The following is a 23,011-nucleotide window of genomic DNA, read 5'->3' on the forward strand; positions in this document are numbered from 1 at the left end:
ACACCTCGGTTGCAAATAATTCGCGCGAAACCAGACGTTCAGCGTAATGAGTGAATATAACAGCAACAATAGTTTCAAGAAAATGTGGCTGCAGCTTCAGCGGCTACCAACCCATGCAGCGCGTGGCTGCTTGCATGCATGCAAGCGAGCGAACGATCATCCGCACATGAGGCAGAGCTAGAGGCTGGCTGAAAGCTGAAAGCTCTGTCTGAGAAGTGGCATGGCAGGAAGATCTACCTTCCGTTGAACGGCCCTCTCGAAAATTCAGTCTTGAATAAAAGCATAGTAATCCATCATGCCACCCAAGCGCAAAGCCCTCCCTCATGCATCACAATACACCGTCGGCTGGATTGCAGCTCTACCGCATGAGAGAGCCGCAGCGTCAACAGTCTTGGACGAAAGACACGATAAGCCGCAAGACTTCAAGAAAAACCCAAGCGATCCCAACAGCTATGACTGGGGTCGAATCGGAGAGCACCATGTTGTCATTGCATCGTTGCCTACTGGAGAATATGGCACAGTGTCGGCGGCAGATACAGCAAGTGGCATGCGTGCCTCACTACCTCATATTCGAATTGGACTCCTTGTTGGGATTGGAGCTGGTCTTCCTGGCGAGAAAGTAGCTCCTGATGGCAATTTTACTTTGAAGCGGGAGATCTTACTCGGCGACGTGGTGGTGAGCAACCCAGACGGCACAAATGGAGGCGTCGTCCAGTATGATCTGTACAAGGCCAAGGTGGAAGCCGGGGCATCTGTACGGGAGCGCAAGGGATTCCTTAACAGTCCCCCTCGGGCCCTGCGCATTGCGCTCGGTGCTCTTCGAGCCGAGCACGAAATGGAAGACTCGCAGATTCCTGAATTCCTACAGGCTTTTGAGCAGAACGCCAAAATGAAGGTTCCGTACGGGTATCCAGGTTCCGACAAGGACCCCTTGCGCCAGCCGGAATCTCGAGACACTCCTGAGATACACTACGGCACTATTGCATCTGGAAACGTCCTGATCAAAGATGCAGAGCAAAGAGACTCCATTATCGAATGGCTTGGGAGGGAGAACGTGCATCCTCTTTGCTACGAGATGGAGGCTGCTGGCCTTATGAATAGCTTTCCATGTGTTGTCATAAGAGGCATCTGCGATTATGCGAACGAGCACAAGAACGATGATTGGCAGCGGTATGCAGCCGCTACAGCAGCAGCGTTCGCAAAGGAGCTCTTGCAATACGTCGACACTGAAGAAGTTGAAATAACCCCGAAGATTGCAGAAGTTCTTGAGAATAGTCAGTAGCCCTCAAATTCGATCGCCTGTTGAGGAGGCTGTTGTTGACAAAGTCCAAGTCAATTCCAAAGTCGATCACGTCCAGCAAGATGTTCGACGGCTGGTGAAGTGGGTAACGATATTGGGGGACATCAGAATTATCGGCTAATATGATTGTCTAGTGCTGATGAGGATCGTACGAACAAGGAGCAGCGCCAGAAGATTCTCGCCTGGTTGAACCCGCCTACATCCAGGCCTCCCGTGAACGCTAGGCGAGAGCCTGGCACGAATCTGTGGTTCCTAGAAAGCGATACCTTCAGGTCCTGGATTGACGGCAGAAATTCCTATGTTTTCGTTCACGGCGCTGTTGGCTGCGGCAAGACAACGCTCAATAAAACAATCGCGGATGCGCAAGAGCTCAAGGAGGCTCGAGTAGTGGCTTTCTACTTCTCATCAACCAGCAACGAGCGTCATGGACTCAATGCACTCTTACGATATGTTGTGGCACAGCTCTTCAATGAAGACGAGATTCCAAAAGAGCTGCAGATCGCATATGAGAAGCACCACAGAGTTTTTCCTCCCGAACCCCCAGACGATGACCGTGAGCTACAGGATCTTGTGGAGCAGCTTTTGACGACACCACAGTCTTCCACGAGGGAAGTAACCCCAGTCTACTTACTGATTGATGGACTGGATGAGATCAATCCCAAATCGAGACGTAGAGACGTTCTCGACTACCTGAACATCTTATCAGCTCGCCGGCCTTCGAAATTGCGTGTGCTCGCAACTTCGCGGCCAGCAGAGATCGTCACATCGCTACTGCCTGGATGGATGCAGGTTCCTATTCCAGCAGGTAGAGTGAGAGACGATATCGAGCTCTACGTAAGAAGGCGGCTATCGGAGTGTCGAGATCTTACCGTACTCGATGAGGAAGCCAACCAACAAATCGTCGATAAGCTCGCCGGACCCGAGCAGTCAATGTAAGGCACCATCGCAACCAACCAAGACTTCATACTGATTTACTACAGGTTCCGATATGCTTACTTGCAGTTGGAGCGATTGCTAGACTCTGGCCTGCTGCTACGAAACGACATTCCGCAAATACTGCTGAACTTGCCGCCAACGTTGGAAGAAACTTACAGCGCGATTTTGAATGAGATCAGCCCCTTCCATCGAGACATCGCACTCAAAGCACTTCGCTGGCTTGTCTACTGTCAACAGCCCTTGCTCATGAAAGAGCTCATCGAGGCTTGCATGATATCCACCAGCGGAGGTGCCATTCTTAGAACGGATCAACAACTCAGCAATGAACAGGTGCTTGCGCTGCTGCCGAATCTGATCTCTCTCGAGCTTTTGAAACCAGAAGATGCTGTGGCAGGAGGGCAAGGCGCTGACGAACCGTACGTCGTCTTTGCTCACTTCTCTGTGAAAGAGTACCTACTCCAACGCATACCACCCACACTCGAAACGCATTTCAACCTCGAGCCACTGGGATCTCACAGAGCAATAGCGACCGCCTGTATTCTCTATTTGTCCGAGACCAACAGTTTGAATGAGCGGGCACACAAACATGCATTGCTGACTTATGCTTGGGAACTGTGGTCTCTACACATAGCACTTGGCAATACCGGGATAAGCGACGCCGAGGAGTTTGCGAGACAACTGGTTAACAGCGTTCTCTTGGCAGCCGGAGTGCAAAACGCTTGTAGAAGTCGGCATACCTGGGACAGCGCGTTTCGACAGCCTCGTCCTTCTCCACAAATGACTGAGCCTTTCGATTCATTCTGGAGCCTTTTCGACTGTCCTTCGGACTACAGTCCAGTTCGGAAGTTTGCCATCATTAAGTCGCTTGCTACGCCTTACTTCTTCGAAGAGTTCACCTCAACTCCGGACGAGATATATCAGCCATTGGCAGGACTCGAGTTTCGTGTTCTTCAACTACAGCCGAGCTTGCACCGCTTCACAATCCCGCGGTGCAGCCTGCGCACTGTACCTCTGAACACTCATGTGCCCTACAAGGCTATGTCGTGGGTTTGGGGTGGTCCGCCTAGCAACGACTGTCACGTCTGGATCAATGGAAATCTGATCGAGTTACCTCGAAATGCACTTGTCAATCTGCAGCTTCTACGTAAGGGCCAGTCGAAAGCAGGAGACCTATGGATCGACTGTTTGTGTATCAATCAAGTCGACGCACACGAAAAAACACAGCAGGTCTCGATAATAAGTCAAATTTTTGGGCAATCCGAGCAGGTCGCCGTGTGCCTTGGCCTCGAACACCCGGATACGGCTTGGTCGATACAGCTCGCAAATACCCTGGGCCAACTTTTACAGACGCCTGAAGAGGCTCTGTACGAAGATGTCAGAGCTATGCTTGCACCAGAAGGCGGGCATGATCCCTTCGTATGCATTCGCCAATTGTTCGAGCACACCTGGTACAGCAGAATGTGGAGCATCCAAGAAGCTGCTCTCGGTCGAGACACTGTTATGATTTATGGAGATCACGCCTTGCCACTCCAGATTATCCAAGTCTTGATAACGCAATGCGATTCGATGGTCCAGCACATCAAAAGCTGTATTCGTGGGCTGGACGAAACAACAGTCCTGACTTCTCCAGGGTGGCAGCGTATCTCCGGCATGCTGAAATTACGGCAGCACATTAAGGCGAAGCAAGAGCTGTCGCTCACACAGACGCTTTATGCCACTCGATTGCACCGTGTGACGTTTCCCGTCGATCGATTTTATGCCTTGCTGCCTATTGTGCCAAATCTGGCCATCGTGGCGGATTATGCGAAGGCATTGCCGGAAGTTTGTGCGGATTTCATCACCCATGCCATCAGCAGTGCGAAGAACTTGGACGTCTTCTCCATGCTTGAGGCCAATGAAGTGGATACGGAGCTCCCGTCCTGGACGAGCACATTCATTTCAGATGAAACTCAACGCGAACGGAGGCCCTTACTGTACGAGAACCTGACGTCTGGCGGGGGCTCAGGCTTTCGTGCAGGCGGCGACGTGTTAAGGGGCATTGAAGAAGTTCGTGATTTCCGCCGACTTCATCTCCAAGGTTTTGTTGTGAGCACCATCGTCGACACCTCGGACAAAGCCAGGCGCAAAAGCAGACTTCTTGCCGGACTCGATATTGACTTGGCCTATCGTCGGCAGTGGTGCAGTACAGGGAACGGCTTCGAAGGATTAGTGCCATCCGCGGCAAGAGCTGGAGACAGCATTGTCATACTTGAGGGCGGGAAGACCCCATATGTCCTCCGAGCACTCAGACCTCCTGATCAGTACCAAGGTATCACGGACACTCGATCCTCAGGTTTCCAGGACAGATTTGGTAGAGTCGTGGATCGCTTGTCGCGGAACAAAGTGTCCAGGCGAGACCTAAGCAGCCACAGTCAGCGCGAAGAGCAGAATCTGTACCGCTTCATTGGGGAATGGTATGTAACGGGATGCCACACTTTTGAAATCCATGCTGACCCTGGACTTCTAGCTATGTTCCAGGGATGATGAAAGGGGAGCTACTCGATGCTGCGAGATGTGGGAGCGACTATGAAATCGGAGAAATTGTCTTGGTATAAGTGAGTCTACTTTCTGAATGCCGTAATCATGCTGCAGCAATTGTACTACGCACTACTGCAAGGGCTCAAAAATGTATATAGGATAGCCGGGTCTGTACGTTTTCTAGCTATGTTGCAGTATGCCCCGAACGTAGCGCCTAGACGAGATGTGCATCCGAAAACAACAAGATGAAGTTTACTGTCGAGACTAGTAAGAGACACGGCTCATCCTCACGGAAATCCGTCTTCCTTCCACTTGAACCACCCCTTCCAGTCGAGCCTCAAGACCCTTTCCTCTACGGTGATCGCTTCCGCAATCTCAATACCTGTGGACTCTCGACCTACCACACGCATATGCCGCATGCCGTCGAACCACCATACTTTCAAGACATTCCCGGCAGCATCATATACATCCGGAAAGTGTCCACAGTCCGGACACACCTTCCAGTGCCTCCGAAAAGCGTCGATCAAATCGCCGAGTGTCACGCCACCTGGATTACTAACTTCGTATACAGTGCCAAAAGTAGGAACCTTGATCGGGCGGTCGCCAGTACCATTCTCGTCGATTTCATCCGGTGGCCGTACGGCGAGGTCGTTGCCATTTTCAGCGACCTCCATGCCGAAACACTGAAACTTTAAGATTGTCGCGGCAGGTTGCATCACCTGCATTCTCCGCCATGATGATATCTCACGATGAAAGACCTCTGGCCCTCTGCACAGAGTCCACTCTATTCCTAGTGCGCTTTGCTGGCCATCGATGAGCCCACGTTCGAGATAGCCCCGCTGGTTAGAGTCCCATCCCCGGTAGAATGTACTAAGAAACGGGTTCAAAGTGGGTACTATAGTCAAGATACGGAGTGTTTTTTTTGTCCTTTTCCAATTCGTACTCGTTCTTGTATGGCTCAATTGGCAAGACCGGCAGTCCGTTAGGCCAGGTATACTGCTCATGAATGCGAGTGTTCGTCGGCCGGAGGAAGACAACTTCTAGGATTTTGCTGGAGTTGGCCCAGTCTCGGCAGACACAGAGATTGCGTAAGATTTCATGTAAAGGGAGCTCCAGGAGGATCTGGTCGCGGATCTCGGCGATCGACCAGGCGCGTGCACACGCGGTCGTGGCCATCTGTGGCCTGCAAGTACGTTGGACGTCGCACACTTGGCTCTCTTCCACCCGGACAGCAGGGTTGGTTTCAGGGACTTTAAGTACAACACAGGGCGATGGGAAGAAGACGAGCCTCGGACTGGACCGCGAGGGGTCTCCAAGTTCAACGACGCCAAGATGAAGACTCGGGAAGTCCTAGATAGGTAAGACATTCGATCGCTGCGCCTGGCAATTGTGGGTAAGGTCAAGTTCTCGATACGGTCACCGGCGAAGTGAGTGATGCTGACGATCACTGCTTGCCATGATAGTCCCAGGATTTGCGTATTGTAAGAGCGTAGTTGAGACGGCACCAAAGAATTCGACACAATGCGGGAAGCCCAGCATCTGTATTTTGGGCATGCCGCCAATGCCTCTGCAAGACCGACAGTAGAGACTCGCGCCCGACACTTGGACTATGGACACAGCGCTAGGTGGAGTGGATTTGATCGACTGTCCGCCGACTGTATCGTTCAAGTCCTGTCAATTCTCTTTTGAAGGCCATGTGCGATCGGACAGCGTGACTTTGCAGCTGAGATTTTGCCTCGCATCCACTAAGGCAAGGGCGACGAGTACGCTTGCGAGCAAATGCGTCAAGAGCAGCATCTTGTGAGCATGGTTTGAAATCCAACCCAGGCTGGACCTAGGCACTATGTATTATTTGCAGAGTACCGTGCCCTTTGGCTTCCTCTCATTAAGTTGCTGCAATCGCCAGAACCATTGGGGCAGAGTGCAATGAACAGCATGCGGTATCGAACTCCTCGCCGCTTAAGGACCTACTAAGAGCGATGAAGACAATCATCCGGACTTCGCGTCAGATTTGGCATGTACAGAAGAGTACACCACAAGAGAGCGTGTCTTTCAGCAGCTAAGAACTTTGCAGGCTGTGTATAGAAACATGTGTGAGAAGCACTCGGTTCAAGGACAGGCTTTGGGCAAGAGAGCAGCTTACCACTTTTCCGACAAACCGCGTATATATGTGTAACCCTATACTTCGCCAAGAGGGCCAGTGGGCAACAGAGTTTGACGCTAGAGCGAGAGATCTCGACGGCATGCAAATAACTACCGCATGCGCATGCACAAACGTAAACGAGAACCTTGCAGAGCCCGCAGTATAAAACGACGTGTGAAGGTTAGATTCCGATGGCATTCATTGAACAGGACCTTGAACCAACATTCGCACACACACCATGGCCGAGCTGGCAAAGCTGACTGCCACAGTGGCTCATCTGGAGCAGATCGTCCACGACGATGGGCTCTGCGACCGCCTTCATGAAGGTCTCGTTGCGGATGCACAGCTTCGACACCGGGTTGAAGAGGCTTTAAGAAGAGCAAATCTGCGCCTCCAAGGGGCAGGTAGCATCTCGGAGAGCTTGGCAACTACGGGGTTCGATCTCGCTATTGCTCATATTGGGTGCCAGCTGAACATATGGACTACTTTGGTCATACAAGCTCCGACTGCCGTCGAGGCGGATGCTCTTGCTGCCACGGCAGGAGTAGATGGTGCCCTGATGCTGCGACTTCTGCGTTACGGGGCGGCCCACGACATGGTCAAGCAGGTAGATCGGACTACGTTTCGAGCCAGCAAGGGTACCGAGCGACTCGCTAAGCCAAGCGTCAAGGACGCCATTCTCGTCTCGTAAGGCGCCCACTTTTGTCAAGGTCAACTCCTCCAGTGCTAGTCTGACTGTCGTAGGGTCGATATGCTAGCTCCAATGGCTCTCTCATTCCCTGCTTATCTAGAATCAATTAAACGCGCGGAGCCTGACGACCCGAACAACACGGCATGGACCTTCTCGATTGGCAAGGGGCAGGATATGTTTGCGTATATGGCCGCTCGGCCATTGTATGCTGACGCCTTCAATCGCCACATGACCTTTCTTCAAGAGAACACAGTCCCGTGGCTTCACAATTTCCCTCTTGAGCAGTACATGGACGTCAACAAGACCGAAGACAGGCGGGTGCAATTCTGTGACGTCGCTGGTGGCAATGGCCATCAGGCGTTAAATGTTGTCCAGAAGTATCCCACGCTGGAAGGCAGAGTCGTGGTGCAGGACCGCCCAGATATGACTTTCACGCAGCACACCGGGGTAGAACATGTTTCTTTTGACCTGTTCCAACCGAACCCTACCAAAGGAGCGCGAGTGTACTATCTGCGACACATCCTCCACGATTGGCCAGACGAGCAAGGCCGGACGATCTTGACTCACCTGCGAGCGGTCATGGAAAACGATTCCGTCATTATAGTCAACGAGATGGTCATCCGAGATGTCGACACACGCCACTATTCGACGAGTTTCGATATATCCATGGCTATGGGCTTCGCGGCGAAAGAGCGCACAGATCATGAGTGGAGCGCCTTGTTCACGTCAGCCGGCCTGAAGCGAGTCGATCTAGTCGAATATGATCCTCGAGGAATGTCTTTACAGGTGCTGACACCGCAATGAACGCAATGAGTTTCTGTCGACTTTTTAACGAATATCTGTTGTCATAAACTACAGCTCGGTCAGCTCTGTTCTCGCTAAGAACTTCACCTAGTGTCATTCACTTGATCAAATGGGCCAGGTAATGCTGTTGAAGCAGCCAAGATGGTCGAATCCAAGGTTTGATGCTCGAGACGAATTCGCCGGAACATCAATATTCGAATATACATCGAACTTGGAATCACCTTAACGCTATCTATAGCAATTTACGAGACCTCTTCTCTCATTTCCTCTCCGATTCGATGTTGACCTCATCGGGATCACGCACAAGCTCCACGGGTGGAATGTAGACGTGACGCTGGTGAGCTGCATACAAAACGAACGGCAGAATGGCCAGACCGACGTAAACCACAGACGACCAGTTCATGCTGACCAACGTTGGGTTCGGAACAGTAGGGAAGAAGGCCTGTGAAGATCCGTCAGCGAGCGTTGTTTTGATAAGAGCCAGTGTCACACATACCATGATCAAGCTGAACAGCGTGAATAAGACGGCGCAGATGTTAATTGGAATCCCCCACAGTCCCAAGGAGAAAGGTGCCTTGGGCAATGGGCCTTTCAGTCGGCGACAGAACACGGTGCAGATGCTCATCATATAGCTTGACAAGACCATGGTCTCAGCGAGACCTCCGATGATCCGGAAGGCAATGGTGGGGCTTATGACAATGAGAGCAAGGATGACGTTGAAGGCCCAGGTCACAACGATAGCGTTGAAAGGGACCCCGGAAGCCGTGACTTTTCGGAGCTGCGTACTGAATGGCACGCCACCATCCCGAGAGAAAGCCTAGAGCTGCCTTGAAGCAGTTGAGACCATGTTCAGAGCGCCAAAGAAGAATGCTACAGCAATGTATACGCCCATGATGCAGTCCGCAGTTTTACTGCCGGTTATATTCTCGAGGATGGCAAGAAATGGAGTCGTCGGATTAGCCTGGAGGGCTTGTGGTATATTTTCGGCTCGGAACAAGAATGTCAGGAGCATGATGAATCCAAACAAGTAATTCAGGAGGCCGCCTAAGATGATCGTACGGGGCAACCAAACGGCAGCGTTTTCGAGTTCCTCGCCCATGTGGGCGACACTGTCGGCATATGTCAGGGACGAGATTGCTGCGAAGAGACCAGCCAGGACAGCACCGCCCATCGTCGGCCAGTTATAAAAGTTCTCAAAGTTCTGGAAGACCTGGGCAGCCGACACCCTGGGGCCCATGACCAGCATAGTAACCTCGAAGGCGATGAAAGCTAGGGTATTGACTCCGAGTACGATAAACTCCAAGTCTGGTAGACGGTCCAGTAAACCGACATTGACGGCAGCCATGATTGTGACCAGCAATATCACAACTAGTGCCTGCTGCCAGGGTGTAAGCAGAAACTCGGGATGGTAGAGCGTGATGAGGCCTTGGATGATAGAAACGGCACCGTGCGTGGCTGATGACAGGAAGCTCTGCCAAGCGTAGTTGGCGGCCCAACCAATGATGAAGCTCAGCTGCTTTTGAATCGATGGAGGTGCTAGTTCCGACACCCAGTGGTACTGTCCGCCTGCAGTTGGAGCAATGGATGCCATCTCGGCGAGTGAAAGGCTGGTGAATGTGAGGCCGACAGCGGTGAAAAGATACATGATAACGGCGCCAGCAGGCCCGCCGTTGGGGAGGCTGAAGGTCGTTACGAACAGAGTAGCTTGCCAGGTGACGGCCATGACCATCGAGAAGCCAATCATAGCCAAAGGACTGAACTGACGCTTCAGTTCTTGTTTCCGGCCCACTCGAGCCATGTTATTGGCGTCGATTTGTTGCACGCTGTGCACCGAGCTCGATTTGATCGCCATTGTTAACGTGGCTTCCTGGGGGCCTCTTCGGGGGATGAAAAATATAACCCGCGGATGGTGGAGCAAAAGTCGACTGATGGCTTGTGTGCTTTCGAGGTAGTGGCATAGAATTTATGCGAAGTGGGAAGGAACAAACCTTTCGGAACTCAATAGGTACGATCCACATCTCCACGACCGCCTCGGACGATCTTTTTGATTGGATTGAGCAGGCCCGCGACTGTAGAGCATGGAGCTGCAGCTGCACCTGTTGATCTTCCTGCGGTCATCTTCCGTGGACGAACGCAGGCACCTCTACAACCGTAATGGAGCGGTTTGCCCCTGAGTTGGCCTTGTGAAGGGTTCGAGGAGAGAATGGGCAATAGCAACGAGCCTCCACGACTGCGAAGCGCATGCCTTTCACGGACAGCCAGACCGAGTGATTCAATGGAGCTGTGTCTCTGCACAAATATTGAGGCACGGTGCCCGCGTGCGATAGCGAAAGAGGCTGAGATTGACATTTGAGGTTGAATTTAAGCTCAGGAAGTTACGCGGAGTAAGAACTTTACCAGGTTCATTTATGTTTTGATTCGTCCGCCTGTCCTTCTGCGGGGGCTCCTTTACACGGATAGAAAGTTGCCCTACCTCACCATGCTATTGGCTCGTTTTGCATGGCTGATAGTAAGAACAGAGGTAGGGGGAATCAAAGTCATAGCCGCACACAGAGACCCAGGACAATATTGATGCCGCCATCAGCTCGCACTAGCAAACAGATGACACCGACGCAGTCACCGAAGCAATGCCAGAGGTATCCGTCGACCTCGATCCTCCACCTGACGAAGGCTTTGTCCACCATCCCATCTGCCGCCGCCAATAATTAATCATGGCATTGCTCATCATCTCGTCCATCTGCTCCTCCGTGGCATGCTTCCACGGCTCCTCGGGAAGCTCGATCACCGCAGGGGTCACATCATTGTTGAGAATCACTCGACAGACCTCCAGGACGGCTGGCTCGTTGGTCGTTCTATGTTTCCCAACCTTCTCCACCGTCTTGCACACTACGACCGCTCTATCGGGATATCTCGGATCCGAGAGATCGTAATGCCATTTCATCCAGGTCTCGTCCAAGAAACCGGTGTCGGAGCTCCACACTTCAGTGTTTGGGTTCCATCCTTCCCAGGTGTACCACGGATGTTTAATCTCGACGTTCTGGTTCACTCGATGGTGGAAGACACATTCGCAAATCTGATGGCCCCGTTCACCGTTGTCGGTTTGTCGAAACATGCGGAGATTGGGCTCCTTGCTGAAACCTGTCTTCTGCAAAAAGTCCACAGTCCATGCCGCCTGCGATTTGGGAAGGCCATCCAGCACAATCTTCTGGCAGGTTTTTTTGTTGTCGGCGCTCGTGACGAAATGAACTTTGAAGGTCGTTTGGCGTCCGCGGTGGTGAAGGGCTTCAAATGTGGGTATTTCTGCTAGTTGGAGAGGCGCGGGAGCTCCTCGTTTGCCGAATCGATCTTGCTGGTCATATGGAGGCGGATTGGCGTCGGCCTCGCCTGGAGGAGGGTTTAACCCTTTCAAGACGGTGGCGATCTGGTCCTCCGAAATTCCTGTTGCTTCCATCCGAGTACGTAGCTCTTCGTGTGATGTAAGAAGTGCGGGCATTGTAAAGACGTCTTCTCGTGGCAATAGCAATGTATTGAGAACTTTGGGCTTGACGGAGACAATGTTGAAGTATGAACAACCCGCAAATGAAGCCAAATGAGTGACGTAAGTGACCTGCGGCTGGTCGTTATAGGTCCGGTATCGTGTAGTAGATCAGGCGTTCCATTCTTACCAAGTCTGTCATGGCGGCGGTAAGTGACGGGAAGATCTTCCCAATGAAGCTCGATGGCCGGAGCAGGAGAGTGCTGTCTGCTAGATCTTGAGAGAACCCTTTCCTGGCTCTGCCCGTTGCTATATCTTGAGCAACATGACTCGGAAATGTGTACAATCTCACGCTCGTGCAATTGCAACAGCACCGTTGCCAGATGGCCAAACATTAGATACCGTTGCATTCCCTCTTCACTCCTGCGGACAAGCTGTCAAGCGGCATGACGGCGTACAACCTGCAAGTCAATAGGACTCATGAAGATTTTCTTGCAACGTTCGTTGTTGGGAGCGTCAAACTTGAGACTTCAGGTCAAGAGTTTTCCTGTTGCCCAAGAAAGTTGAACGTGAAGTGCACTGGGTGATGTAGAAGTGACTTTGTGCGCTATATCTAATATGGACTGGCGTAAACCTTATTATTCGTGTGGCTGGGGTTGGACGTCTGAGCAGCCGACAGTCGACTTGCTCTCTATCACCACTACTACAACCACACAACTACAACAACACCAACAATGGCCGAGACCGACAAAACCACCAACGAGGACCAGCAGGCCTGGGACATCGCCAAACACGAAGCGGCGCTGGCGCACTTTGAGAAGCTGCAGGATCAGGTGCGTTTGTGAACAATCATCTTTCCAACCTACACGATTGCTAACGATATTCTACAGCTGGACGCTCTTCGCGCCGCGATTCCATCGATAGTCGCACCTCTGAAGTATAAAAGTGCCACCAAGCCGCGCCTGTTTGCCGACATCAAGGACGCTGCCGTAACTGCCTCCACCGATCTGAAGGACTTCCGCGAAAACTGGACATCCGAGCAAACACAGAGCTTGCTTGCCAGAGCCGACGAAAGCAAGCAGAAAGATGGCGACTTCAGCAAGGCGGTCACAGTGCCGCGGTATGGGTGGATTGATGGCAGGTGAGCTGTTTGCCAGCACCGCAGCTCAACCGGACCGCCTCACGACATCGATTCGAACGACCTCGATCGCCACCACCAGCAACCCCGCACCACCTCCACATCAACACCGCAAAGGCCTACCACCAGGCCACCGTCCAGCACTCCCATCAACCGTCGTATTCCAATGCCCATCCCACTCCCTCCACGCAGTCGGCACACCATACCTCTTCCTCTGCCCCTTGGGCCAATGCGCATCACTCCAAAACTTCCACTGGTTGCCCGGCCGAAGATCATCATACCTCCTCGTCCGGAAATTGTACACCTCATCACGATCTCTCCGCGCCCACGGCGTCGACCCCAAGTTACCTGGCGGATACCAATCCATATCCTCGACTGGACTGCGCCAGTTTGCATCTCTTCCATCGTCAAGCCAGCGCAGCCCGGTGCTGTCCCAGTGGCTCCAGTGGTTGCGAGACGGCATGTCGCGGTGGAGGGTGCGGCGGTCTCCGTTTGCGACGACGAAGATGTCGGGTCCTTCACCTGTCAGGCCGTCTTTGATGCGACCCAGAGTACCACGACGAGCGCCATCGACTGGCCGAGCCCAGTACTTCTTCGACTTGAATCCATGAAGCTTACGACCTCCTTGATACCAGCCACGACCACCGGCACCTGATGGACGCCAGTGGACGAAGGGTTCTTCGCGAGGTGCAGTGCGGCGATGGCCGAATTCGGGGAGGAAAGGGAAGCCATTGTAGGCTGCTTGCTGGTAGTCTTCGGCGTATGGCTCGGGGTGCCACCAGTGTGCCATTGCTGGAAGATGGAGGAAGTTGGACCAGCAGTGGATTGTGAGTAGATTGGTGAGAAAACGAGCGAAGCGACAGAGTAGTCTGAACTCTGCGATTTCTTCATCTCACCACGGTGTCCGCAGCTCTTGTATCTAGCCTCAAACAAATGCCAGCGAAAGCCCCGCAGCTTCTTTGCTGATTGTACAAACACCCTCTGCGCACGTGCGGAAACGTTTCTAGAATGCGCAAGACCATACGTGAGGCCTCACGATTTCCTCTTCGGGCAAACAGTTGAGTTTGTACGATCATGTTTGCAGAGCAGATCTAGTTTGCGAACGGTTGTCGCCTCCAAATCATGTGAGCCGTCCACGCTCTCACTTTACTGAAAGTCGAAGTGATATGCAGAAAGAGTGGAAGCCTGCCTCTCGCAAAAAGGTCTTTCCGTTATTTTAGCTGGTTATCGCGAGGCCCTCTCAAAGCTCGATGAAAGAAATGCCCTTTTGCCTCACAACCCATGCATCACAAATGCGCCCGCCCTGGATTTCCCATCTCTCTCGACGCCGCCGCTAATCTGACCTGGATCGAACGAACCCGCTTACTCACTCAACCCTCTATCCATCACTGCCACTGCTCCTGAACGCTGCACAAAGCGCCGCATATTGATGAGTCAAGTCAAGGATGTGCTGCGGTAAGCTTGTTGCTTGGATGATGCTCCGGACTTTGACCGCGCCTTCTTCTTCGATGAGTTTTCGGATGGTGAGGAGGAGGTCGGGGGAGAACTGTATGAAGTGTCAGTACATTTACCACGCGTGTTTTGACAAGACTTCTTACCTCTGAATACCACCGGTATTGCCAGGCGATCAGCCGTATCAGCGCACCCAACATGCCTCTCCCGTCACCATTCCGCTCGTACAAGTTCAGCACGCCTCTCATCGCCTTGGGGCTGTACCGCGTAGCCAGACATGCCTGCCACGCTTCGATCGCTTCGTCAGGATGGTGAAGCCGTTCGGCCAAGTCACCCAAAATCTCCCACTCTTCAGCGCTCTTCTTGTAAGCCAACTGCTGTTGCTTGTACTGTGACGCTTCTGTTCGCCATATGGTATATATGCGAAGGTCTTCGTACAGCACCATGAAGAGGTTGTCGAGCCAACGCTCGCAAAGACGCTTGTGTTGGAATTGCGTGTATGACTGGTGCGCTGGGTCGGTGTTGGGTGGTTGGGGTTGAGGTGTCTCGGAATTCGTGCGGACGGTGACTGAAGTCGACGGTTTGGATACGTCGGGGTCAAGGTGTGATGAGGCAATTGAGGGTTCGCTTTCGCCATTGATCATGTCTTCGGTTCCAGCTTCTGATGGTGTTTCTTCTGCCAGTCCATGGCCGTTTGGCTGAGGTGTGTCCGTGCCTCTGAGAGCAACAGTGCTGGCATTCCTGCTAGTACGGCCAGTCGTCTGCTTTTCGGTGCGATATTCCTCCTCCATCACAAAGACTTGACTTCGAATCTTTAGTAATTGATCCCAGCCAATCTTCTTCGTGATCTCCGTGAGCAGAATGTATGCCTTTAGGAACGTGCCTTTGTAGTTACCAGCAGACAACCTTCTCAGCGTTGGGTGTACCACATCGGCGTCTGGAGTCGCACCGGCATCGTCGATTTCGTCGCACATCGTTTCTGGTGCAAGAGGAAGAGATATCCGAACCGGCTCGGGCAACCTTGGTGCGTCCTTATCCTGGTAAGTGAACATTGGGCATGAGTTGAGCGTCAGAAGTGCCATATCCCATTGCTCCATTCCGACATAAACCTCAGCTAGCCGGGCCCAGGTACAGAACTCGCTAGGCGCAGACACCACGCCACGTTTGGCGATTTCGAGCGCCAAATCACCCCTACCCTTCTTGTTGCAGAACTCGGCCTGGCAGTCGAGTATGGAATAGTCCATCGGCAGCTCCTGGACGACTTCATGAAGTAGACGGACCGCTTTGACTTCCTCGTCTGCTGCGATATATACGCGGGCTAGGAGTGATGAAATTTCTGGATCGCGCATTCTCAGCTTCTCGAACAAGTTGATGCCAGACGCGAACCGCCCCGTGGTCTTGATATAGTGGAGCAAGCCGGATGTGAGGTGATTCGAGACGAGGTTCGGTACCTGAATCTCTGGATCTGAGCCCAATTGCCAGCCTGTTATCTTGTCAGTGCTTCTCTTTGCCTTGAACGTTTCCCCTATCCTACCGCTGAAGAACAGCTTCTCTGCTGCATCCAGGAACTTCTGCTCTTGCTCTGTGCTCGTGATGGGATTGAACCTCCTCACACCTATTATGCGCTTGATCACATCTCCTGAGCCGGTGTCCGCGTACGAGTATGCCCTCAACACGCTGCAAAGATATGTCTCTAGCCAATGCTCTTCCGTTGCTTCAAGCTTATTACCTCGCTCATCTACGCAATAGCTTTCCACAGTGCCGGGAATCTGGACCTGTACTCGCATATCGACTCTCGAAAAGGCATTGTAGCAACTGTTGAGGTCAGTCAGTCGCAGATGTTGGGAGGGTCGTCCGGGCGAGCGTACCAATACAGTCCAGATGTAACTTTCATTGGCGCATTGCTGGGAGCGTAGGTTAGGGTGTTGGTGTACGCGGCCAAGCTGGCGGAGGAGGAGGCATCGATTCCGGTAACATGGTGATACACGCCGACCTAATGCATCGCTCAGTATTCTTGTCCCCTTGATTGCACTTTACACACGCCTCGTTGCTATTGAGAGGATTACCTGCTTCGCGGTTGACGATTTGGTGGGTTGCTTGATGAGATGCACAAGATCAGGCGGACCAAGCTCCCTAAGCGTCTGGAGGCTGTCTGTTCGAATCTCGATCACTGAATGCGATTCATCCTCGAAGAGCCTGCAATTCCTATTCAGCGTGACCTTCACATGTGCTTATCCACGAATGCTCTTACTCCGGCACGCCTGTGGCCACCATCTCCGCTGCTCCTGTCGGTCGCTAGTGAGCACAGTGGTCGCGTGATTGTATTCGTGGTTACGGCCCGTGCAAGAGTCGATGCGAGGGGTGTGGTGAGGGCAATTGGAAGGGATATCTGGCGGTCGTGGTGGTGCTCGTTCCTGAGAGCTGTCAACTGCCCCGGCGGCTCGTTCCGCCGACTCAATCAAACGCGTGCATTTGGCTGAGGCGCGACACTCCGCCTCACGCTTGCACCACGCCCACCCTTACAACCACCATATCGCCATCACGGCGGCGGGCTGGCCATCGCTGATGTGAACGAGATTACGCAACCATGTCCGGCTTCAAGGCGCTGAATATCGAGTCCGATGACGAGTCCGACATCGAGGTCGACGACACTAAGGAGATTCAGATCGAGGAGGCCCTGAAATTGTACCAAAATGCTTTGAAGTATCATGCCGAGGGTCCTGGATCTTTCGACAAAGCCGCCGCGGCGTATCAACAACTCTTCGATTCAGAAATCTTCAAATATCCAGAGTCGCAAATAGAGCTCCAAAGAATCGAGCTGTATGGCCCTCTCCCTGAGTCGGACGAGATCTGGTACGATCTGGAGCCTGGCACTGTGACAGGCCCCGTCGGACTGGAAGGAGGACCGAGCACCTTGCCACAGATATTGCATCTTTCACACAAGAACTATGCTCAATTCAAACTAGAGGCACTTTCAGCCAGATTCGAGCAGTTCAACTTCACGCTGAATCAGATTCTGGCCGATGCGAAGGATGCTCTCGACCACTTTGTGCACGCTTTGGACAAAGATGATAGCGACCTTGAACTATGGCGGCGTACAGCGTCTGTGGGACAGCTGCTCGACAGCAAGCGAGTGGCTCGTTATTGTCTGGAATCTGTCATGGATGGCGACGATGATGCATTGGGTGGAATTCTCTCGCTTCCGGGGTTAGAGGAAAGTCTGGCTGGTGAGCAACTTCGAGATCTCGTTTCCGAGTTGCAAGATCAACTCTCGCTATTGCAGAGCCCGTTGTCAACGAGCAAGCGAAAAGTTTTCTCGAGGTTGCTTAAAGAACAGCTACACCCATACGAGGACATTCTTCGCCAGGAGAACAATCTAAAAGCGCAGGGCGATGCATTGCCCGCTATCGAAAGACCAGAGCGAACTCTTCTAAAAACACCGGAATCCTGGGCGGAGCTGGGAGATGGGCTACTGCGGCAGCTCATGGCCGAGCAGCACGGCACTTCCTCTGCTTTCCCTGCTCTTGCTGTGGCTTTTGACTTGAGTTCTACATCGCCACCTGTGGCCGCCCTAGAATCAGCTCCTTCTCCTCAGGCCTTGCCGGCACCAGCAAGCAACCCGATACTGCCGAAGTCTGTCAACGAGCAGTTTCCCGGCCTGGATCATGGACTGCCAACAGCGCAGCCGCAGATAGCTTCTGCGGATGGAAGCATGCATGTTGCCAATAATCCGACGGACGAAGACGTGACCATGATGGACTCCCCGACTATTACCTTACCCTCACGCAAACGCTCTGGAGATGCGGCTGGCTTAAATGATGGAGCAGAAGAAGGCCGTGCAAAGAGTCGTCGTACTCGCGCGCGCGAGTCCAACTTGGACACTGCAGACAGTCGTCAAGCTATCATTGACGCTAACACGCGCTGGGAGTTCGAACAGCAGCTTCACGAGTTCCAAGCTGCTGATGACTGGATGTTTGAGACGGTGGGTAACCTGTTCGAGAGGATTGGAATCGTCGGTTTCGACGCCACACGCCATATTCGACAAGACATGGCAGCCTCAGCAGACAGCACGCCGTCTGCGGAGCCACCCAAAGGCATACAGGACCTGCGAGTTGCCAGATCTGATATACAAGCTTTCCTCGACAAATTCAACGAACAGCTCGCGCATCTTCTCTTGCATGGTGGAGAAAACCTGGACCTTGGCCAAAGCCAGAGCTTGGCCGGTGCTGGTGGCATGTTCGCTGGTGGAGGAGGATCGAAGGGAGGTTCCAAGCTTCCACCAATGCCGAATGATGGGCTCCATCAACTTCTCGAGTCCATGAATGAGCACCATTACCTCACTCAGGAGGCTGGCTGGGTATTTGCGGAAGCCCTGCTACGACCGGGCAAGCTCACTGCTGAATCGAATAGCTATGCCGCCTATGTGTGGCCAGAGAACCTCAAAACAATGGTTGTGCGGACTCTCGTCAACTTTGATGAGTTCATCTACAAGAAAGCAAGCGCTGAGCTCGAAGCTTGGAAGGGTACACTCAATCCAGACGTCAAAGATGTTGCCGACTTAGGACTTCCGGAAATGGTGCAGACAATCTTTGAGCTTCACCTAGACATCTACAGCCTCATCAAGCAACCCAACAGTGGAGTTGAGGCAGATATTATTGTGACGCAAGGCGACCGTCTACAGCGATGGTTCGACCTTGCTCGAGAGGCGATGCACTTCCGGGCAGTCTCCACAGACTCACCTCGCCTTGAAGACCATCTCAACATTCGTTTTCTCTGGGCTACGACGTCCACTATCGGCACTGCTAACGATGTATCCCAAGATCATGTTATCGAATGCATGAACGACCTTCGAACAGTCTTCACGGCGGCAAACGAGCCCACCATCCACCTACCAAACAACGCAATCATGCCCGAGCTGTCTTTAACGACGTTGGAGCGCGAGATCTCGAAGCTCACAACCAAAGACTTCTTTCTCAAGGTCACCAGCCACAACGCCCAGGATGCAGCATCGGTCATTGAGAACTTGGAACCGTTGCTGGAAGCGCTCGAGGCTGCCAGGACGAGTCCTAGTGAGAATTCCCAGCTCGACGGAGATGAGTCCTTGCACAACGTTCCGCCTGAGCTCCTCAGATTCCTCGAGAATAGCAATGTTTCCGTGCGGTTGCTCTTGTGGCAGCGGTTACGTGATGCTTATGTCGCCATTCAGTACAGCCCCATGGTCGTGTATTGTTACTTCCGCATGATCCGGATGGTGTTGGACGAGCTCAAATCTTCAGATGTCACCACGACAGCTCAAACAGAGCGCCAGACCACGGTGCTCAAGTGTGTACGCTTGTTGCATGACGTTGTCAATAAGCTGTACGAAATCATACACAGCTCCGCGGATGCCCTGGAATGCCTGGACGATACAGGTCTCAAACTTGCCGTCAACGGCTTTGGCGAGATTCTTCAGCTCTTGCAGGTCTTCAACGTAGCTGAGGATTCCGTGCGTATTGGGCAGACTCAGGCGCCGTCTCTATCGAACGGGTTGCCTGTGCCCTCGTACATTGCAGTCACCAAACTTGGTCAGGAGACTCAGACGAAGATATGGATGATGCTCTATTCTTTGTTTCAGGAGGCGCTTTCTCAGAACCCAGATCAATATCCCACGGCGCTTGAAGATCGTTTCGACTTCCTGCGTACCGTTCACCGTAGCCTGGGCCTTCGAGGGATCTGCGGCAGCTGCAATCGTGCCTTTGTCCGCATGTTAAAGGAGGAGTTCCTCAACATGACGCAAATCGACGGTTGCGAAAGCGAACAAGCTCAGGTTCTTTACGATCTGCACAGATTGAACTGCTTCCTCGACCCGACGTACGAGCTAATTGAGCACAAATGTACCGCTGATGCCTTCCTGGACCGCAACGTGGCTTTGCAGGCCGTCGACTTGCTTCTCTCACAAGCCTCCAAGCTCTCCGTCAAGGATTTGATCAAGCACCCGATCAAGGACACCATCGAAAAGGTCCACGGTGCACTTCCCAGAAAGAAGCCAACTGAAGCCATTCTGCGGAACCGCGAAGTTATCAAATCATATCTCCGATCTCCAATCAATCCATTGGACCTGTATGATTGCCTCTCCGGCCGAAGAAATCAGCTGCCAGTCACCCCCGTCCCCAAGGACGATGCTTTGCTGGCTTCGAAAGGATGGTACTTTCTGATGGGTCAGATTGCTCTTACCAGATTCCGCTCGGTGAAGCGAACCGGTGCAACTGCGACAGAGGATGTTGACATTGCTATTGCTTTCTTCAACCAAGATCTGGAATACACAGGAGAAAACTGGGAGACTTGGTTCAGACTAGCTCAAGCCCACGATACCAAAGTAGAGGAGAATGTGGTCTGGTCTGCGGAGAAGCTCAACAACAACATGCAAGACATCGTCGGTTTGCAACGAACTGCTCTTCACTGCTATATTATGGGCATGGCGCTGGCCTATCGGTCTGCTGATCTGGGCTTCGAGACCTCCTCGAAGATTACCGAGATGTGCTACGAATTCGCCAATCGTATCTATAGCTCGGCTCGCGAACCATTTGGAATGAAGGCATTCGAGGTCGAGGACAAGGAGAGATTCGTGAGCCGTCCTACTGGAGTCGGGACAGACAAGTCGTTCGAGTCTCTGACGGTATACCAAGCTATCAAGCTCGTCAATGTCTTGTACAAACGAGCACTTCCTGGAAAGCCTGACAGCTGGATGATCCACTGCATGATTGGCAAATGTCTGTGGAAGCTTCACAATGCCCCAGACACCGCCCGACGTTCGAGCAAGCGTGAACCCGCATCGCAGGTGCTGCAGGCTCTTGTGCGCACTCTTGAGTTGTTGCCCGAGAAAGACAGGAAAGGAGATGGCAAGAAAGAGCCCATCCTGGAGCCGCACTACAAGCTGATCACCACAGTCCACAAACTGCTGACACAGTCGAAGACGGTCACTTTAGAAGAAGCGAAGGAAACCCTGAGACACACGCACTACGCAACTAAGGATACATTCCCGGAGAGTATGGAAGAGTGGACCCCGTACATCCTTGCCGTGTTGAAGAACTTGAGGGCAGCTGACAAGTCAAACTGGTACCACCGCATGATTTTCCGCTCTGCGCAGATCATATATAACGATGCGAAAGACGAGATTATGGGCGGCAAGAACTTGGGAGTCATGGGAGCCCATCACGAGATCCAACAAATTTTTACCAAGACCATGACACTCCAGGTGTGGAAACCGGAAAGCGAGAGGCCAGGCCGACACTTCGTCTATACCACCATCTACACTCGATTCTACATGGAACTTCTGAGACAGCTAAAGGACCGCGCCAACCTGGAGCAACTAGCCAGGCGTGTGCGACGCCGCGCTCACGACCTTTTCGAACACCTTCAACTCTGGCAAGACATTTGCACTGCGTATCTTCAGCTTCTGCGCGAATATGCCGATTTGCGCGAAGGTCTGGAGACTTCGACATTCAGTAACCTTGCGCATGAAGACTTCCTAGCCCGCAAAGAGCCTCTAGAGAAGTGGATGCAAACGCAAGATCCTGGGGCAGTGCCTGCGCTGGACGTCTTGCGAGAAGTGCAGGAGTTGAAGAAGATCAACCAGGGAATCATGAAGCCAGGAGCGATCGACGACCTCATTGGCGACTCGTATGCTCAGTTATTCAACACAGTCGGCAAGGTTCTATTGGAGGACGAGCGTCGCGCAAAGCGAGAAGAAGATGCCAGTCGCGAAGCAGAGAAGCCTCCTCAAGTCCTTAGCCCGCCACGGAATCCCATGATGAGTCTCACGCATCTGATGAATGTTGATGGAAGTAGCGACGCCCCGCCTAACGCACCCCCAGTCCCGCCCGCAAACCCAGCATTGGGTCTGCCGCCGCCAACTGAAGCTGCTCCAGCACGCCGTAAGATTGGTGTGGGACGAAGGGAGATCCGAGCCTGCGCAGAGCTGTGTGTGCAGAAGGAGAAGGCCAAGTCACAATCCAGCAGTGACGCTACAGCCCAGAAGATCGCCTCAGCGCCGAGATTGCAGGTCCTCATAGAACGAGACCGTCCGTCGCTTTCAGGTGAAGCTTCTTTCGATAACAGTGCGCCTGGCAGCATCCACGACAGCGCAGATGATGAGAGCGAGCTCAGCGAACTGGAAGAAGCCGACGATGAGGCCGAGCCTGAAGAGGGCGCAGAGAAGGAACACGACGACTCGATCCCAAGACCGATTTTCCCTGGCCTCGCATCGTCGAACCCCGATTCCAGGGACAGCTTCGAGACAGCGGAAGAGGAGCCGTCGGGGCCTGTTGTCGATGCTCGAGAGGACGTTGAGATGCAGGATGGTGTTGATGATCGCGCTGCTGCGTCGGGGCAGGCTGCTGAGGAAGGCGATGATGGCAACGGGGAAGGAGATGTTTAGGGAGCTTTTGGCCGATTCCTGGTGCCATTTCTTGGGTTTAGGACGGCTAAAGAGCGTTGGAGAGCGTGATTGTGGGGAGAGGCGTTTCTGGCACGGATTCATCGATTCTGTTTGATTGTAGACATTGGAGAATGCGAGG

The 23,011-nt window shown here is 52.9% G+C and overlaps 9 protein-coding genes across 9 annotated transcripts; 4 read left to right on the plus strand and 5 right to left on the minus strand.

The window, feature by feature from the left end:
- Nucleotides 1-295: 295 nt before the first annotated feature.
- M409DRAFT_65821 (uncharacterized protein) lies at nt 296-1,282 on the plus strand (the record flags this gene model as incomplete). Its single annotated transcript, XM_033816680.1, has 2 exons — nt 296-619; nt 650-1,282. The coding sequence occupies 2 exons, from the start codon at nt 296-298 to the stop codon at nt 1,280-1,282; spliced, it is 957 nt and encodes a 318-aa protein (XP_033668581.1).
- A 3,758-nt stretch (nt 1,283-5,040) lies between these two features.
- Nucleotides 5,041-5,929, minus strand: M409DRAFT_53676 (uncharacterized protein; the record flags this gene model as incomplete). The annotated part of the gene is made up of 2 exons (XM_033812437.1): nt 5,041-5,623; nt 5,697-5,929. The coding sequence occupies 2 exons, from the start codon at nt 5,927-5,929 to the stop codon at nt 5,041-5,043; spliced, it is 816 nt and encodes a 271-aa protein (XP_033668582.1).
- Nucleotides 5,930-7,134: 1,205 nt separating this feature from the next.
- Nucleotides 7,135-8,391, plus strand: M409DRAFT_53677 (uncharacterized protein; the record flags this gene model as incomplete). Its single annotated transcript, XM_033812438.1, has 2 exons — nt 7,135-7,583; nt 7,641-8,391. 2 exons carry the CDS (start codon nt 7,135-7,137, stop codon nt 8,389-8,391), a joined length of 1,200 nt encoding a protein of 399 aa, XP_033668583.1.
- Nucleotides 8,392-8,650: 259 nt separating this feature from the next.
- On the minus strand, nt 8,651-10,189 carry M409DRAFT_65823 (uncharacterized protein; the record flags this gene model as incomplete). The annotated part of the gene is made up of 3 exons (XM_033816681.1): nt 8,651-8,833; nt 8,888-9,208; nt 9,266-10,189. The coding sequence occupies 3 exons, from the start codon at nt 10,187-10,189 to the stop codon at nt 8,651-8,653; spliced, it is 1,428 nt and encodes a 475-aa protein (XP_033668584.1).
- Nucleotides 10,190-10,981: 792 nt separating this feature from the next.
- M409DRAFT_21849 (uncharacterized protein) lies at nt 10,982-12,068 on the minus strand (the record flags this gene model as incomplete). The annotated part of the gene is made up of 2 exons (XM_033806057.1): nt 10,982-11,998; nt 12,057-12,068. 2 exons carry the CDS (start codon nt 12,066-12,068, stop codon nt 10,982-10,984), a joined length of 1,029 nt encoding a protein of 342 aa, XP_033668585.1.
- A 532-nt stretch (nt 12,069-12,600) lies between these two features.
- Nucleotides 12,601-13,011, plus strand: M409DRAFT_21850 (uncharacterized protein; the record flags this gene model as incomplete). Its single annotated transcript, XM_033806058.1, has 2 exons — nt 12,601-12,699; nt 12,757-13,011. The coding sequence occupies 2 exons, from the start codon at nt 12,601-12,603 to the stop codon at nt 13,009-13,011; spliced, it is 354 nt and encodes a 117-aa protein (XP_033668586.1).
- Nucleotides 13,012-13,107: 96 nt separating this feature from the next.
- M409DRAFT_21851 (uncharacterized protein) lies at nt 13,108-13,794 on the minus strand (the record flags this gene model as incomplete). Its single annotated transcript, XM_033806059.1, has 1 exon — nt 13,108-13,794. The coding sequence occupies one exon, from the start codon at nt 13,792-13,794 to the stop codon at nt 13,108-13,110; it is 687 nt and encodes a 228-aa protein (XP_033668587.1).
- A 588-nt stretch (nt 13,795-14,382) lies between these two features.
- On the minus strand, nt 14,383-16,730 carry M409DRAFT_21852 (uncharacterized protein; the record flags this gene model as incomplete). Its single annotated transcript, XM_033806060.1, has 6 exons — nt 14,383-14,550; nt 14,603-15,939; nt 15,991-16,271; nt 16,325-16,449; nt 16,523-16,652; nt 16,708-16,730. The coding sequence occupies 6 exons, from the start codon at nt 16,728-16,730 to the stop codon at nt 14,383-14,385; spliced, it is 2,064 nt and encodes a 687-aa protein (XP_033668588.1).
- Nucleotides 16,731-17,043: 313 nt separating this feature from the next.
- On the plus strand, nt 17,044-22,987 carry M409DRAFT_65826 (uncharacterized protein; the record flags this gene model as incomplete). The annotated part of the gene is made up of 2 exons (XM_033816682.1): nt 17,044-22,700; nt 22,828-22,987. The coding sequence occupies 2 exons, from the start codon at nt 17,044-17,046 to the stop codon at nt 22,985-22,987; spliced, it is 5,817 nt and encodes a 1,938-aa protein (XP_033668589.1).
- Between the last annotated feature and the right edge of the window lie 24 nt (nt 22,988-23,011).

Source organism: Zasmidium cellare, assembly GCF_010093935.1.
Source record: "Zasmidium cellare ATCC 36951 unplaced genomic scaffold M409scaffold_14, whole genome shotgun sequence".
Taxonomy (NCBI): Eukaryota; Fungi; Ascomycota; class Dothideomycetes; order Mycosphaerellales; family Mycosphaerellaceae; genus Zasmidium; species Zasmidium cellare.